The sequence below is a fragment of the Bufo bufo genome, chromosome 10 (assembly GCF_905171765.1).
Source record: "Bufo bufo chromosome 10, aBufBuf1.1, whole genome shotgun sequence".
In the NCBI taxonomy this organism is placed as follows: domain Eukaryota; kingdom Metazoa; phylum Chordata; class Amphibia; order Anura; family Bufonidae; genus Bufo; species Bufo bufo.
In genome coordinates, this window is record NC_053398.1 from 66826643 (window position 1) to 66845443 (window position 18801).

Below are 18801 nucleotides of genomic sequence, written 5' to 3' on the forward strand. Positions count from 1 at the left end.
AAGGCCCAGAAAAATTTTAAGTTCGGAAACTTGGACTGGTTTCCACCGGAAAGGCTGGGCATAATAGCTTCCCGGGTTTGCGGTTATAAATTGTGTGGCATACCGGTTTGTCTCTGCCACGACTAAGTCCAAGAGCTTCGCAGTCAAGAACAGCTCAAAAAATCCCAGGGCCGAACCGATTTGAGCCGTCTCAACCCGAACTCCAGACTGGGCGGTGAAAGGGGGAACTACAGGTGCGGCTGAAGTTGGTGACTGCCAATCAGGGTTTGCCAGCACCTCAGGGATTCTAGGGGCTCTACGGGCCTGTCTGCGCGGTGGCTGCGACGGGGTAACTACTGCACGTGCCACCGTACCAGCTTCAACTGCCCTTCTGGTGCTCGCTACTTCACCAGGTTGTACGGCAGTGCTGGTACTAGGTCCAGGAAGGGCTGCGCTGCTGGTGTATGCCTCACCACGTGATCCAGCAGCGACAGCCCCACTCTGCTGCTCTTGAAGCGGATCCTGCGTAACCTGTGGTCTAGCGACACGGGGCCGGGTACGCCTGGTGCTGCCAGGGACCTCAACCTCCTCGTCCGAACTTTGGGTCAGAGAGCCACTGCTTTCTACAGGTTCATATTCTGACCCGCTAGATTCGTCAGATGAGGGTTCCCATTCCTCATCCGACTGGGTCAGAATCCTGTAGGCCTCTTCAGAAGAATACCCCGTTTGACATTTTGGACTACTAAATTTAGGGGTATTCCCTGAGACTACCCAAGAAAAAAAGCAAGCCTGTCTTACAAAGGGGAGGCTAGCGAAGTACCGGAGGCCGCTGCGGTTGATAAAAAATATCAAAACTGATTTTTTTATCGCCGCAGTGCGTGTAAAATGAATGTGCAGTGATCAAAAAATAATAATTTTTTGTCACTGCGGTGGGGCGGGCGTGGGTGAACGCACGTGTGGGCGACCGATCAGGCCTGATCGGGCAAACACTGCGTTTTGGGTGGAGGGCGAGCTAAGGTGACACTAATACTATTATAGATCTGACTGTGATCAGTTTTGATCACTTACAGATACTATAAAAGTACAAATGCTGATTAGCGATACGCTAATCAGCGAATAAAAGTGACTGCGGTGGGGTGGGCGCTAACTGACGCTAACTACCTAACCAAGGGGCCTAAACTATCCCTAAAACCTAACAGCCAATACTAGTGAAAAAAAAAAAAAGTGACAGTTTACACTGATCACTTTGTCTTTCACTAGTGATTGACAGGGGCGATCAAAGGGGTGATCAAAGGGTTAATTGGGGTGCAGGGGGGTGATCTGGGGCTAAGGTGTAGTGTTGGTGCTACTCACAGTTCAGTCTGCTACTGTGCTGGATCCAACCGACGAAAAGGACCAGCACAGGAGCAGAGAAGCCATATAACAGATCATATTTACTAATATGATCTGTTATATGGCTTGTGATTCGATTTTTTAAAAATCAGCAACCTGCCAGCGACGATCATTGGCTGGCAGGTTGCTGATGCAATTCTCCTCGAACTTTTGCCGGCCCGCGATGCGCATGCGCGGGCCGGCTGTGACCGAAATCTCGCGTCTCGCGAGAGGACGCGCCGGCGCGTCCACTCGGAATGAAACAACCACCTCCAGGACGCGTCTGTGCGTACAGCGGTCCGGAGGTGGTTAAAATTGTTTTTCCCTGCGGCTGCTGGGAGATGGAAAGTTGTAGATCTCAAATGTACTTTTATATATGTAAGCATTCTTATGGGACCTGCTACGAGAATACCTAGCTGGAATGTGAGGGGAATGGCGGATGCTACAAAGAGACACGGTCTGTTCCGTTACCTATCTAGATATCAGCCAGCAATAATATGCTTGCAAGAAACGCATATGACCAAACAATCTATACATGTCATGCAAAAGCCGTGGTTGGGTTATTCGGTGCACTCAGTCTTCTCCTCGCATTCCAGGGGGGTTAGTATCCTAGTTCATAAGAATATCATATTTGAATGCCTGAGGGTATGTGTGGATGAAGAGGGAAGGTTTTTAGGAATGCATTGTGTGGTCCAAGGGATGAGAATGGTGTTAGCGACAATCTATATACCCCCACCATTTTCCTCGGTACCTTTAAGGAAGCTTATAGAATTCATGGCAGAGTTTTCTGAACTTCCAATGTTAATAGTGGGAGATTTTAATAATGTACTTGACAGTTCGCTTGATAGATGCCAGATCACACCTAGTGGTAGTAGTACGGGTGAAACCTCGTTTGCAAGAATACTGAGGGAAGTAGGTCTGATGGATGTATGGAGAGAGACCCACCCCCTGGACAGGAAGTACTCGTGTTGCTCCTCGACCTATGGCTCCCTGTCGCGTATAGATCTGGGTCTGGTAAATGCTCATATGTTCCCGTTTGTACAGACCTCAGAGTATCTTTCTAGGACCCTATCTGACCATTCCTTATTTAGCATCACCCTTGATATATCTGTGACAGCCAGGCCGGGGGTTAGATACTGGCGACTAAATGCCTTTTGGTTAAAACTGATGGGTGACCCGTCCGATATGCTTCAATCCCTTAGGGAATATTTTTGTATAAATGAAGGGACTGCGTCTCCGTTAGTCGTCTGGGAAGCGATGAAGGCCTTCCTCAGAGGATCCTTTATTAAAACAGTCAGTCGGATTAAATCTAAATCTAGAGAGCTTGATCGGCAGAAAGATGATAATATGAAGATAGCGGAGGAAGCTTTTGTGTTAAATCCTTCTATCATGACAAGCAATACCTTGAAGACTAGGCAGGAGGAGTTGAGGTGTCACCTCTTGGAGGTAGCAGAGAGGAAGAGACTGTTTTACAAGCAGCAATTTTTTACTGAAGGCGAGAGTGTAGGCCATATGCTCTCTGTTATCGCAAAAGCGCAGCAAGGATCACAATGTATATCTGGCCTGTTAGATGCTGGCGGCGTCCTCAGGCGTGATACGGATAACATTTTAAATATACTAAATAATTTTTATTCCTCTCTGTATGCTTCCAGAGATTGACACCTTTTTGGCCACATTAGATCTTCCTAAGCTTTCCAGGGAGGACAGTATGCGGTTAGAGGAGCCGATTGAGCTAGAAGAATTGAGGGCGGCATTGGCTGCTATGGCTAATGACAAGGCTCCGGGGTTGGATGGGCTTCCGGCGGAAGTATATAAGTCCTTTGCGGAAGTGTTGCTCCCGGAACTTCTGAAGGTATTCAACTGTTCCAAGGAGAGGGGGGAGCTACCTCCGTCTATGCAGGAGGCGGTAATAGTAGTCATTCCTAAGCCGGACAAGGATCACTCTCTCCCTGACTCATATAGACCGATATCGTTACTCTCCACTGATGTTAAGTTGCTTGCAAGGGTCTTGGCCATGCGTCTGTCTAAGGTGATTTTGTCTATCATACACTCTGACCAGACTGGCTTCATGCCTCAGAAATCAACGTCAATTAATATTAGAAGAGTGTTTGCCAGTATTCAACTTCCAGCTGATAATGTTGGAGATAGAGCTATCCTTTCTTTGGATGCGGCCAAGGCCTTTGACAGCATTGAGTGGCGATTCTTGTGGAGAGTTATGGCGTATATGGGATTTGGAGATGAGTATATATCCTGGGTCCGGGTGCTATACTCTAAACCTGAGGCATGTATCAGGGCGAATGGAGGGGTGTCCCCCAAGTTCTGTCTGGGCCGGGCTACTAGACAGGGGTGCCCGTTGTCACCTCTGCTATTTGCAGTTGCGATTGAGCCATTAGCCGCGGCAATTCGTAAATCAATGGACATCCGGGGGTTTCAATATGGGACAGTTAATAATAAAGTGGCGATGTATGCAGATGACACCTTGCTTTTTCTGGGAGATACTGGTCCATCGTTGGAAGCGGCTATGAAAATCATTGATTGCTTCGGGGATCTGTCGGGTCTGACTATTAACTGGAGTAAGTCGGCGATTATGCTGCTTGACGGGCAAGTGCAGTCACAGACAGTGCGAGACAGAAATATTCCATGTGTAGCGACCTTTAAGTATTTGGGTATCCATATATCTCAGAGAGTCCGAGACTTTGGGCGCCTTAACTTTGACCCGTTGGTTATCAAATTTCGTAATAAGACTAAGGCATGGTGTAAACTATATCTGTCGGTGGCAGGAAGAGCTAATCTCATTAAAATGGTGTTGATGCCCCAGCTACTCTATGTTCTACATAACTCCCCGGTCTGGCTGTCAAAATCCAAATTTGTTCCTATCAATGCTACTTTCAGGGAGCTCATATGGCGGAAGGGGCAACCGAGAATTAAGCTTGAAACGTTGCAATATCCTAAAACAGAAGGGGGCCTTGCAGTGCCAAACCCCTGGGTGTACTTCCTGGCTGCACAATGCCAACATTTTAAGGGGTGGATGGAACTGGAGTCGAGTGAGATGTCGTGTCAGTTGTTTAAACATTGCTTGTCCTCTAATGACTTACTGCTGATCCTTGAGACTAAGGGGGCTGGAAAGAGTGGTCCGATGGGCGATCTGGGACACTTGATGCAGTCCGTATGGAATAAGGTCAAGCTCCTGAGGGGGGTTTTCGGCAATACGGAATACACTCCACTGTGGGGCAATCCTGTGCTGCTGGAATTCCTCTCCCTGTCTGAGTTTGGGGCATGGAAAAGGAAGGGTATTCTGAGGTTGGGGCATCTTTTGGAGGAAAAGAAGTTCATGTCATTTGCCAGATTTCAAGAGAAGTATGAGCTGCCTAGAACTCACTTTTATAAGTACCTTCAGGTGAGACATGCATACAACTCCACATTTAAAGGTACGACTGAGGTGGCAGGGAGAGATGCTGCATTGCACCAGATTCTGTCCAGGGGGGCGAGGAGAGGTATGATTTCCTGTATATACAAGCTGCTGCTTGATAAGTTTCTAATGTCGCATCCGCTTACGGCTAAAAGTAAATGGGAGAAAGATGTTGGCGAATTAACTGATGACCAATGGTCTGACATACTGGAGGCGATACCTCTCTCTTCCTTGAGTGAAGGACGTAAACTCTCGCAGCTGTTTATTGTCCATAGGGTCTACAAAACACCGTTTTTTTTGTTCCGTATAGGGTTCAGACCTACGGATGAGTGTCCAAGATGTTCTGTGGTGTCTGCAGATCTGTTGCATATGATGTGGACGTGCGAGAGGTTAGGGAGATACTGGGAGTTGGTACGTCAGACAACACAGGAAGTTTACAAAGTACGAATACCCTCTGATCCGAAAGTGTGTTTGTTAGGATATGTCTCTGAATTGGCCACTGGGCAGGTGCATAAAATAGCTATAGGGAGAATGTTATATGTCGCTAGGAAGTTAATAGCCCTACATTGGATACAGACAGCTCCGCCAATCCTAGGTGAATTCCTAAGTGCGGTTGACACAATGCTGAGCTATGAACGGATGGTGTACCAGAAGCGTGGATGCCCAGCGAAATTTGAAAAATTGTGGGATCCATGGCTGTCGTTTCGACGTCTGAATAGAAATGTTTAACAATGTGCCTTTGTATTTTGTAGGTTAGGGTGGGGTGGGATGGGGGGGGTTGGGGAGGTTGGATTGAAACTGGATTAATACACATAGTTTGGTGTCCTTTTTGTTATTAGTCCTATGGACAATATGTCTATATGTCATCCTTGCATGTATTGTGAAAAAACGTGTATTTACACTGTAAAATGTTTAATAAAAATGATCTGATTTAAAAAAAAGAAGGGGTATTTTATACTTGCAAATTATGGGGGACACTGAGGGCATCTACTGGGGCACGATATATGGGACATTTTATACTGGTACATTATGGGGGGCACTAGCAGGAAGGGGGGAGAGGAGCACTATGGAGGCATTTACTGGTGCACTATATAGGGGTATTTTATACTGGCACATTATGGGGGACATTAGCTCAACTGGGGGCATAAGGGGGTATGTTTTGCACATTATAAGGAGAATTATTTCTACTGGGGGGCATTATGGTGGGTTTTATTACTCCCCCATGGTATGACCCCCTAGTAGCAGCACCAGCCTCTCCCTGCTCTGCTATCCCTCTGCCCCTTCTCCAAATCCTTATTATGAAATCTTTCTCATTAGGATAAAACACAACATCAGCTCCGCCGAGCCCCCCAGCCAAGTGTTGAAGTGGTGTCCGAGATCCCCAAGGGCCAAGCCAAGTAATTGTAAGTGTTCATGTGAAATATGTTTATTTTATATATGTACACTCCTGTGAGAGGCAGGGAGGGAGATCTGTGGATGACACTGTTATAGGGAGGGAGATCTGTGGATGACACTGTTATGGAGGGGGATCTGTGGATGACACATATAGCATAAGATGCTATATACGGTATGTGGCATCCACAGATCCCCCCCATAGCAGTCTCATCCACAGATCCCCCTCTCTATAAAAGTGTCATCCACAGACAGCTGGACTTTTCTTCCCTGTTGCGGTTTTAGGTATTGGGTAAAGTATTGCAGCATTTCTAAGCGTACTTGTGTAAATGTATCGTTGTTATAGCTGCCCCCCCTATTTTTGTCCTGGCCCCCAGTGTGCCCCCCCAAAATTTGAAAGCTAGAGACGCCACTGCATACAGTATAACGTCTCCTTGTGCCCCCATACAGTATAGCGTCACCTTGGGGCTGCCCTAGTGCCCCATACAGTATAACGTCACCAAGCGGCTGCCCCGCACAGTATAACGTCACCCTGTGGCCCCCGCCCCCATACAGTATATCGTCACCCTGTGGCCCCCGCCCCCATACAATATAATGTCTCCCTGTGGCCCCCACCCCCATACAGTATAACATCTCCCTGTGGCCCCCGCCCCCATACAGCATAACGTCTCCTTGTGGCCCCCGCCCCATACAGCATAACATCTCCTTGTGGCCCTGCCCCCATACAGCATAACGTCTCCTTGTGGCCCCCGCCCCCATAAAGCATAACGTCTCCTTGTGGCCCTGCCCCCATACAGCATAACGTCTCCTTGTGGCCCCCGCCCCATACAGCATAATGTCTCCTTGTGGCCCCCGCCCCATACAGCATAACATCTCCTTGTGGCCCCCGCCCCATACAGTATAACATCGCCTTGTGGCCCCCGCCCCCATACAGTATAACGTTAGTATAAGTTCAGGACAAGTAGATGGTCATGAGGGACAAGTAGATTGAGCCCCCACTTTAGTCCTTCGACAAGTAGTTTTTTTTTTTATTTCCACACCCCTGTCATGCAATCTCTTCCATCATGAATACACTTTAAACTTGCAATAGGAGCCTCCGTGTCTTGATATAAAATTACATGATTTTCCTAACTTATGACGTAAAGTCATGATTTTATGAAAGACACGGAGACGAGTATTGCCCCACCCATTTCCCTCCGGTAGCTTTTATATACTTATTTAATTATTTAATTGATTATCTCCTGTAAGATGCATATATGGTGTTAGTGCTGTATCACTTTTTGCCCTGTAAGTGCCTCGGTTGTAACTTACTTACACTATGCCTGGTTTCGTGTTTAGTTTTTTCTCTGTAGGTTGAATACTATTGTCCACAGAGGGCATGATCCGGACAGTTTTTTCGTTCAAGGTCCGACTGATTCGTCGGTTTCTTCATATCCGTTGAAGTTCAACCAGTTTTCGTGATCCAGCGCTGTTTGTTCCGTTGTGCGTTGGCGGAGGTTCCGGTTCGGGTTTTGTCAAGTTGGTGTCAGGACATCAAAGAAAGAGGAAGATCCTAGCTGGAGGGGTCCCTTTATACTGGGGCTACGGGTGGGAGGAGTTATCACCTAGGTTACTGATGGTTATGTTCCTTTTTCTTTGCTGCTGTGTGGTTTCAGTAAAAAAAGGGTTAAAGAGGACCTTTCACCTATTCTTACTCTATGAACTAAGTATACAGCCATGTGGAGCGGCGCCCGGGGATCTCACTGCACTTACTATTATCCCCAGGCGCCGCTCCGTTCTCCTGCTATGCCCTCCGGTATCTCCGTTCTCTAAGTTATGGTAGGCGGAGTCTGCCCTAGCGCTGGCCAATCGCATTGCAGAGCTCACAGCCTGGGAGAAAATAACCTCACAGGCTGTGAGCTCTGCGCTGCGATTGGCCAGCGCTAGGGCAGACTCCGCCTACCATAACTTAGGGACTGGTATCTCCGCCTACTATAACTTAGGGAACGGAGATACCGGAGGGCATAGCGGCAGAACGGAGCGGCGCCTGGGGATAATAGTAAGTGCAGTGAGATCCCCGGGCGCCGCTCCACATGGCTGTATACTTAGTTCATAGGGTAAGAATAGGTGAAAGGTCCTCTTTAAGCAATACTCGCCTCCGTGTCTTTCATAAAATCATGACTTTACGTCATAATTTAGGAAAATCATGTAATTATATCTTGTTTAGCAGTGTTTTTTCATTTGCAAAGACTGGCATTTTACGCTGGTCTCTTATTTCCCTGTACTACAGGAGGATGCGCCTAATTTATTACGAAAGGGGCGCTTCTTCATACATTAGGCGCATCCTCTGGCAGTCCGTGAGCCTGGAATGAGGAACTACTCTGCTCCCTGAGTGGAGCTGTTTTTTGCTGAAATGTATATGCCTGTTTCCAGACGTAAATGCTACTAAATTTGCTGGGGCCAAAGTCCGGGCAGGCACCCACCACACTCAAGTGGCGATGACAGAGTAAAAATGCCTAAGCGACAAAATACTGTTGCATGGGCAATTAAAAAGTCACGAAAAGGGATTTTGTGACTTTTATACCCAAAATCTGGTATAGGAATATTAGTAAATGACCCCCCATTGTTCCTCAGCCACATTACGTGTATAGACATGTTAACCCTTTCCTACTTCAGATTCTTCTGGTTTGTCCATTAAATAAATGTATCTCTGCAGGAATAAAAATGGTGCACAGCTTTCATAATTATGGTCCACACAGCTTATGGCATTTACTAGTGCACATTATACCAATTCTCTTGCATTTTATTAGAAAAATGAGCCCCAATGTGTTTTATCAGGTGGACCCATAATCCATGAATACATCCCATATTATATTCGGGCTATATGCCAACACCACTGCATTGCTGCCAACAGCTACAGTGAGGAACAGAAGTATTTGAACACCCTGCGATTTTGCAAGTTTCCCCCACTTAGAAATCACGAAGGGGTCCGAAATTCACATTGTAGGTGCATTCCCACTGAGAGACAGAATTTAAAAAAAATTAATAAATCTGAAAATCACTGTGTATGATTGTTAACAATAATTTTTTTGTCTTGGACTGCTGAACATAAGTATTTGAACACCTGAGAAAAGCCGGAATTAGACTTACCGGTAATTCATTTTCCACGAATCCACCATGACGGCCCAGAGAGATTGACCCCTGACCTTTGTAGGGGCAGGAACAGAGAGAGGTTAAAAGGACCCCTCCCACCACCATTCACCAATGAGTTCCAGATTATATAGTGCCACAACCACCGGTTACGAAGTGAAACAACTCAAGGTTTTTTTTTTTGTTTTTTTTTGGTATTAACTCATACCAAGTCATTACAATAATTTTTGGGTGGGATATCATGCCGTCATGGTGGATTCGTGGAAAATGAATTACCGGTAAGTCTAATTCCGGCTTTCCACTTCACCACCATGACGGCCCAGAGAGACATAACAGATTATATACGTCTTAGGGTGGGGCAACGGCCTGTAGGACCTTGCGACCAAAGGCCAGGTCGGAAGACCTGGATAAGTCGAGTCTATAATGTCTGATAAAAGTGTTTGTACTGGACCAGGTTGCGGCCCGGCATATCTGATCTAGGGAAGCTCCTGCCCTTTCAGCGAATGAGGCAGATATGGCTCTCGTGGAGTGAGCCCGAATGACGTCTGGACAACTGATGCCTTCAATCTTGTAGCAGTCTGTAATAGCCTGTTTTACCCATCGGGCAATGGTAGATCTGGAATCTGCCTTCCCCTTATTTTTACCACAGAAGAGTACTAGTAAATTGTCCACCTTTCTTAGGTCTCTAGTGACCTCTAGGTATTTTAGTACTGTTCGTTTGACGTCCAGGGTATGGAAATGTTCCTCTCCAGAATTTTTAGGATTCTCACAAAAGGAGGGAAGAATGATCTCCTGGTTTCTATGGAAGTCTGTTACTACCTTTGGCAAGAACGTCGGGTCTAGCCTCAAGGTAATTCGATCCTCCTGGATTGTGAGGTATGGTTGTCTTATTGACAATGCTTGGATCTCGCTCAGTCTTTTTGCTGATGTTATAGCTATAAGAAAAGCCACCTTCTGAGAAAGATGCTTCAGGGAACTCAAGTCCAAGGGTTCGTAAGGCGGACCTGTGAGTCCCCTAAGGACAGTATTTAAGTCCCAGGTAGGCACCCTTGATTTGAGAGATGGTCTTAGTCTGGCTGCAGGCCTCAGGAATCTTTGGATCCATCTATGGCTGGCTAATTCAGAATCGAAATAGGCACTAAGCGCTGAGACCTGGACTCTAAGGGTAGAAGGACTTAACCCTGACTCTAGTCCTTTTTGCAGGAAGTCCAGGATCCTCTGTATATTTAGTTTAGTCTGGTCTGGGGCTTCGTCACCTGACCAGGTGCTGAATCTTTTCCAGATTTTAGTCACCTTCTTTCTGCTGGCCTTCAAGGTAGATATAACACCCTCTGAGAGATCTCTGCGTCTTAGAAGGTCGGACCCAGGATCCAAGCCTAGAGGTTGAAGATTTCCGGATGAGGATGGAGAACCGGCCCCTGGATCAGGATATCCTTCCTCCTTGGGAGAATAAATGCTTCCTGTGGGGAGAGGTTGGTTAGAATCGAGAACCAGCTCCTCTTGGGCTAGTACGGGGTGACCAGGATTACTCTGGCCCTGTCCCTGATGATTTTTTGGAGAACCTTTGGGATTAACGGGAACGGAGGGAAGGCATATGCAAGATCCCAGTTCCAGTGCAGGGAGAAGGAGTCTATCGCTAGGGGCCTGTCCCTCGGGTTTAGGGAGCAAAATGTTGATACCTTTGAGTTTTTCCTTGTGGCGAATAGATCTACCAGTGGGAGGCCCCATCTCTGGACAATTAGATTGAATATGTCAATGCTTAGAGACCATTCCGCCTGGTCTATGGTGGTCCTGCTGAGGAAGTCCGCTGCGCTGTTTAGGCTTCCTTTTAAATGAATTGCAGATATTGACTTTACTTTTTTTTTCCCAAAGGAAGATTTTTCTGGACAGACCTTCTAGTTTTTGAGACCGTGTGTCCCCCTGATGCTTGAGGTAGGACACGGTCGTTACATTGTCTGAATAGATCTTTATATGTTGGTTCCTTCGTTTTGGAGCGGCTGCTCGTATTGTCTCCCAAACTGCCCTGAGCTCCCTGTAGTTTGAGGACTGAGCTGCAATTTTTTGGAGGCCAGTCTCCCTGGTAGAGATCGGAGTATATTTTTGAGCCAGACCATGCCCTTCTTTAGATTTTTTGTTCGAAGCCACCACTGGACTGAAGATTTTGTGTGGCCCGGGATCAGGATTTTCCTGTCCAAAGAGGACAGATGCTTGTCCTATTTTCTTAGAAGCCAGGACTGAAGGGCCCTGTAATGGGCCTGGCACCAAGGGACTGCTACCATGCAGGCTGTCATCTGACCTACAGTAAAAGGCTCATTGTTTCTCTGAAAGAGAAGGCGCGACGTCCTAGGAAGGCCCTGATTGATGATTGAAGGTTCTGGATTCTCTCTCCTGGAAGGAAGGTTGTTTGTTTTACCGAATCCAGCAAAACCCTTAGGAATTTTACCTTGGTATCCGGAACTAGGGATGACTTTTTTAGGTTCATCACCCAACCTAGAGCTGTCAGAAGGGAACAGAAGATCTCTCGATCTGCTATAGACTGATCCACCGTGTTTGAAATCAGTAAAAAGTCGTTTAGGTAAGGAACGACAGTCACCCCCTGAGACCTCAGGGAGGCGACCATCTCTACCACCAGCTTCGTGAAAATCCTTGGGACTGAGGCCAGCCCGAAGGGGAGAGCCACGAACTGGAAATGGTGAACGGACCCTCTGTGATCCCTTAATGCAAAACGCAGGAGCCTCTGAGACTGGGTGTGAATAGGAACATGATAATATGCGTCCTTCAGGTCGATCGAACAGAGGAACGTGTCTATTTAAATTAAAGGAATGGTAGAATTTAGGGATTCAATCTTGAACTTTTTGTAAATTACGAATTTGTTTAGCCTCTTGAGGTTTATAATCATGCGGAAGGAACCCCCCAGCATCTTTAATAAGAAAAGGTTGGAGTAGAATCCCTGCCCCCGTTGAAGCTCGGGAACAGGAACCACTACTCCTAAGTCCAGAAGATTCTGGACTTCCTTCCAAATCTGGCTGTGCTGAAAAGGAGAAGAGTGGTGAGAAATCAGAAATACATTCAGAGGGGGGGGGGGGGGAGATAACTCTATCCTGTAGCCGTTTTTGATAAGATTTTGCGCCATGGGGTTGGGAGAAGTCTTCTGCCACTGAGCAAAAAATTGGGATAGTCTTCCCCCTATCCTGGAGTCACTGTTTCTCACCGCCCTTGTTCTGGGGATTAAGGAGGTACCCTCTACCCCTCCCCCCTTTTGGGTAACTCCAACATCCGGATTTACCTTTACCAAAAAAGGAGCTATTTTGGGAATATTGACTACGAAAGGAGGGTTTCTTTTTAGGGGTTTTCTCCTCAGGGAACCCTTTCTTTTTATCAGTAGCCTTCTCGAGAATCTTGTCCAATACAGGACCGAACACGTATTCACCCGAGAAGGCTATAGAACACAACTTCATTTTGGAAGAGATGTCGCCTGACCAAGATTTCATCCAAAGTGCCCTCCGGGCAGCATTGGACAAGGCCGCGTTCTTGGCTGAGAATCTAATTGTCTCTGCGGAGTCGTCCGCTAGGAACCCTGTGGCGGATTTTAACAAGGGAATAGAGTTTAGTATCTGTTCCCTGGACGTCTTGTTAATTAGATGATTTTCTAATTCATTCAGCCACAGGTACATAAACCTGGCGACTGTAGTGAAGTGAAGTAGTGGCTATGTTGGTCTTAACACTAAACATAGCTGCCTCCCAGGATTTTTTTTATAAACTGTCTGCCTTCCTTTCCATGGTGTCCCTTAACTGACAGGAGTCCTCGAATGGTAGCGAGGTTTTCTTATTAACTTTGGCCACCTGGACGTCAATTCTGGGGACTTCGTCGAAAATCTTAGAGTCTGACGGGTCAAATACAAGGCGGTTCCTGAATTCCTTGGAAATCCCTAGTTTCTTTTCTGGATGGGCCCATTCATCCATCACCATCTCCTTAATGTTTTCATTTATGGGGAACACACGGGAGTGTCTGACCTTCAATCCCCCAAACATCTCTCCCTGAACTGTATGGGGTCGCTGGATGTCCTCCACCATTGTATCCCTGACCGCCTTTAAAAGGTCACTCATCTCGCTAGGAGTGAAGAAGAATTTTTTAGAGTCCTCGACGATCTCGCCCTCAGATAGGGGGGTACTCGTCATCCTCTTTTTTGGAGGATGAGGCATCGCCCTCCAAATCCTCGGAGTCTGAGGAGGAAATGTCCGCCATCCTGGGCCGTTTGGGTGGGCGAGCCCCCAGGGAATCTTCACGGAGGGAGGCCAGAGAAAACTTAACTTCCTCCTGAATCATAGATCTAAACTCCTGCATAATTGAGGGTTGTTCTTCTCTCACTAACTTGGCAATACAATCCTTGAAAAGTTTCTTAGCATAATCATCAGGAATCCTGACGGAGCACTGGATGCATCTGGCGGTCTTCCTCTGCTTTTTTAAAGCAAGTTTGGCCTAAAGTGAGAGAGCAGCCTATCAGCTTTGTGTTGATCTAGTATAGGTGCATAAACATTTAGTTGCAGTATACCAGAAGTCCCCAGGGGGAGGGGGGCACATACCAGTGGTTATCAGGACAGTATACTAAGGCTCCCTTCCCCACTGGCCTCACATCTGTCAAGCTGCCGCATGCCCAGGTTGGCTACTCACACAGGGGCGCGCTGGAGCGGTCAGCTCCTTCTGCTGCAGTTCCTTCTCCTGGTCCGACATGTCCGGTGATGCAGAGAGCGCAGCGGGAAAGTGCTTGTGAGCTCTTTTTGAAAAAGACGTCCACTTCCGGGTTTCGACCGGCGGCCCGGAAGTGACGTCAGACGCGCGCACCTGCGCAGAACGTCTTTCCGGTCAGCTACTTACACGGGGAGTTAGGCGACCCAGCGGCAGCTCAGGACAGGCCTCCCACAACAGGGAGCGTGACCCTGGTGTCTCCCTGTCAGCTTAGGAACTACGTCCGCCGGAGAGCAGGGGGGCGCGGTCCTGGATGAAAAAAAATCCACAAGGGAGGCAATATTTACCGCCGATGCGGTCACCCAGGTAAAGAAAAAATAACAAATAAAGAAAAGAGGTCCACTTCACCTCCCTGAAAGCCAGAGAGGACTTTTCTCTGTCCTGGCCACTATAGGGGCAGGAACACACTGGTGAATGGTGGTGGGAGGGGTCCTTTTAACCTATCTCTGTTCCTGCCCCTACAGAGGTCAGGGGTCAATCTCTCTGGGCCGTCATGGTGGTGAAGTGGAAATCAGTGTTAATTTTTGGTACAGAAGCCTTTGTTTGCAATTACAGACGTCAAACGTTTCCTGTAGTTCTTGACCAGGTTTGCACACACTGCAACAGGGATTTAGGCCCACTCCTCCACACAGATCTCCTCTAGATCTGTCAGGTTTCGGGGCCGTCACTGAGCAACACAAAGTTTCAGCTCCCTCCTAAGATGTTCTATTGGATTTAGGTCTGGAGACTGGCTAGGCCACTCCAGAACCTTGATATGCTTCTTCCGGAGCCACTCCTTGGTTATCCTGGCTGTGTGCTTCGGGTCGTTGTCATGTTGGAAGACCCAGCCACGACCCATCTTCAATGCTCTGACTGAGGGAAGGAGATTATTGCTCAAAATCTCACAATAAATGGCCCCATTTATCCTCTCCTTAATACAGTGCAGTCCTCCTGTCCCCTTCGCAGAAAAGCACCCCCAAAGCATGATGTTACCACCACCATGCTTTACCGTAGGGATGGTGTTTTTAGGATGCAACTCATCCTTCTTTTTCCTCCATACACGACAAGGGAAGTTATACTTTGGTCTCATCTGACCACATGACTTTCTCCAATGCGTCCTCTGGATCATCCAGATGGTCATTGGCAAACTTCAGACGGGCCTGGGCATATGATGACTTGAGCAGGAGAACCTTCCGTGCAATGCATGTGTCACGGAACCATGAACCAGACGTACAACAAGGGATAAGTGAAAATAAGAAGGCTTTATTGAAAATAAAGCTGTAAAGCAAAAGTCCAAACGGATGGCGAAACCGAAGCAGAGTCTTTGCGAAGCCAGAGGTCAGGAACCAGAAGGGTAGTCAGACGAAGCCAGGATCAGGAACCAGCAGGGTAGTCAGACGAAGCCAGGATCAGGAACCAGCAGGGTAGTCGGACGAAACCAGGATCAGGAACCAGCAGGGTAGTCGGACGAAACCAGGATCAGGAACCAGAAGCAGCAGCAGTCTAGAAGCATGTGAACACAGGAGGACCAAGCAAGGAACTGAAGCCACAGACCTCCTATATATATGAGCTGGGCATCCAGCTCCTCCCAGTGGGAAGGAGGAGCCGCAGGGTGGGAGGCTACAAGAAACCCAGAAACCAAGATGGCCGCCAGCACATGTCAAACGAAGGAGAACAGCAAGAAGGTAAGACCATGACAGCATGATATGAAACCATGACGGTGTAGTGTTCTACCGACAGTGACCTTTGAAACTGTGGTCACAGCTCTCTTCATGTCATTGACCAGCTCCTCCCTTGTAGTTCTGGGCTGATTCCTCACCTTTCTTATCATCAGTGATACCCCACAAGGTGAGATCTTGCATGGAGCCCTAGTCCGAGGGAGACTGACAGCCGTCTTTAGCATCTTCCATTTTCCAACAATTGCTCCAACAGTTGACCTATTTTCACCAAGCTGCTTGGCAATTGCCCCGTAGCCCTTTCCAGCTTTGTGGAGGTCCACAATTTTGTCTCTGGTGTCTTTCGATAGCTTTTTGGTCTTGCCCATGGTAGTAGTTGGCGTCTGACTGACTGTGGGGTGGACAGGGGTCTTTAAAGAGCTCAGACAGGTGCTACTAAGTTAGATTAATGAGTGGAGTTGAGGTGGACCACAGTATCAGGTCTTTGAGACCCAGAATTCTTGCTGTTTCTCAGGTGTTCAAATACTTATGTTCAGCAGTGCAAGACAAATACATTTTTTTAAAATCATACAATGTGATTTCCTGATTTATTTATTTTTATTCTGTCTCAGAGTGGGAATGCACCTACAATGTGAATTTCAGACCCCTCCATGATTTCTAAGTGGGAGAACTTGCAAAATTGCAGGGTGTTCAAATACTTCTGTTCCTCACTGTATTTCATGCAGATGAGACACAATGCAGGTGAAATGTAATAGAAGCAACAGGAGGACTGTACTAGTGCTGTAGGATGTCACTAGGCCTTATAGATATGCATAAAAGGTCAGAGAAGAGTTGTAAACCAGATCATGATAGATCCTAAGGGTAAACACACACATAATAGGCTATTTCTATAGTGGATTTCACCAGGACCACATGTATTGTAGTATAAATTGCTGCAAATTTGTGGTGCAGAATCTGAGCTGCAAATCCACCCAATTATACCATATCGGAACATGACCTATAGCAGGGATCAGCAACGTTCGGCACTCCACCTGTGGTGAAACTACAACTTCCAGCATGCTTGGCTTTTCTTGGATCTCCTATAAAATGAATGAAGCATGCTGGGAGTTATAGTTTCACAACAGCTGGAGTGCTGGAGGTTGCTGACCCCTGACCTATAGGATCCACCATACCCATCATGGATACAGTAGAAAGTGAAGCCATGATGCCAATGTGAACTAAGCCTTGCTGGATATAATTAATTATACATTATGTCACTGCATGCATGGTACTGCACTTACAGCTCCTTCTTGTTCAGCTTCAGTGGCGTCACAGCATGTATATTAGCTCCGCTATCTTCGGGTGTCGGGCTCTGTAATACCTTTTCTACCTCTTCAGAGTCAGCAATTCCATCAGAATATTCCTTATTGAATGAATCATTCTCACAAGGTGCTGTCCCATCCATGGCATCTAGACTGTCCTTTGGTTCCTTATAAACCAAAGCCCATTCTGTTTGTGTTCCCACAGTACACAGTGCTGATCTATAATCCTGAGTTCTATCCATGGGTTCACTAAAAAAAAAAAAGAATATTTTATGGTAAATTATGCTTCTGTGTAAGCGTGTCAATATCCATCAACCTCATTAGCTCCAGCAGAAAACAGCCGCTGGAGCTCTCTGGATCCGGCACTGCCAGATGTTACCACGATGCCTGCCGTTCCCATTGACTATAATGGCACACAGCGGAGATCTAGTTGAATTGCAGCATATTTTATCCAGGTAGCAGCCGGATCTCCGCCAGATCCCATTATAGTCAATTGCAGTAACATCTAGGGTTGGGCAATAGCAAAAACTTTCCCATGATAACAATAATAAGAAATACATTGTGATAAATAATCAGACATTGATTGTATAAATACCCATCCAGGGAGATGTTATACTGTATGGGGCCACAGGGAGACATACCGTATGGGGCCACAAGGAGATATTATACTATATGGAGCCCCAAGGAGACATTATACTGTATGAGGCCACAAGGAGACATTATACTGTATGGGCTGTCCCACAGCAAGACATTATACTGTATGGGGCCACAAGAACACATTATACTGTATGATGCTTATACAGTATAATGTCTTTGTGTTGCCCCCATACATTATAGTGATGGCGAACCTTTTAGAGACAGAGTGCCCAAAAATAAAAAAAATAAAAGTTTTACACATTTAAAACAAAAAAGCACCCAATTTAAATCATTTAAAAATCGCTAAAAATAGAAAAAAAACATAATATCAAACAATCAAAAAGTCATATGTACCCCAAAATGGTACCAATGAAAACGTCACCTCATCCCGCAAAAAACGAGCCCTAACTCAAGACCATAACCAGAAAAATAAAAAGAAATGTGGCTCTAAGAAACTGGCAACACAAAAACATGATTTTTTTTTTTCAAAAATGCTCTCATTGTGTAAAACTTAAAAAATAAAAAAAATTTAAATATTTGGTATCGCCTCGTCCGTAACAACCGGCTCTATAAAAATATTAGATGATCTACCCCATCAAGTGAACGCTGTAAAGAAAAAAAATTACAGCTTTTTTTTTTTGTCACCTCGCCTCCCAAAAATCATAATATCAAGTCATCAAAAAAAATCGAATTTACCCGAAAATGGTACAGTTAAAATGTACTGTCCTGCAAAAGACAAGCCCTCAGACATCTACGTTGGCAGAAAAATAAAAATGTAATAGATATGGCAATGCAAAATATAACAGATTTTTAATAAAATTGGATTTTATAATACAAAAATGGTAATACATGAAAATTTTTTAGTAATTTGGTATCGCCATAGTCATATCAACCTGCAGAATAAAGTTGTCATATGATATACACTCACCTAAAGAATTATTAGGAACACCTGTTCTATTTCTCATTAATGCAATTATCTAGTCAACCAATCTCATGGCAGTTGCTTCAATGCATTTAGGGGTGTAGTCCTGGTCAAGACAATCTCCTGAACTCCAAACTGAATGTCAGAATGGGAAAGAAAGGTGATTTAAGCAATTTTGAGCGTGGCATGGTTGTTGGTGCCAGACGGGCCGGTCTGAGTATTTCACAATCTGCTCAGTTACTCGGATTTTCACGCACAAC

At 46.2% G+C, this 18801-nt stretch overlaps 1 protein-coding gene across 1 annotated transcript in view; it reads right to left on the bottom strand.

The window, feature by feature from the left end:
* Nucleotides 1-18801, bottom strand: part of EML3 (EMAP like 3) — a 185708-nt gene that overhangs the window by 144886 nt on the left and 22021 nt on the right. The window contains exon 4 of the mRNA XM_040409590.1: nucleotides 16963-17232. Within this exon, the coding sequence (XP_040265524.1) occupies nucleotides 16963-17232 (270 nt within the window). The remainder of the gene's footprint in view (nucleotides 1-16962; nucleotides 17233-18801) is intronic.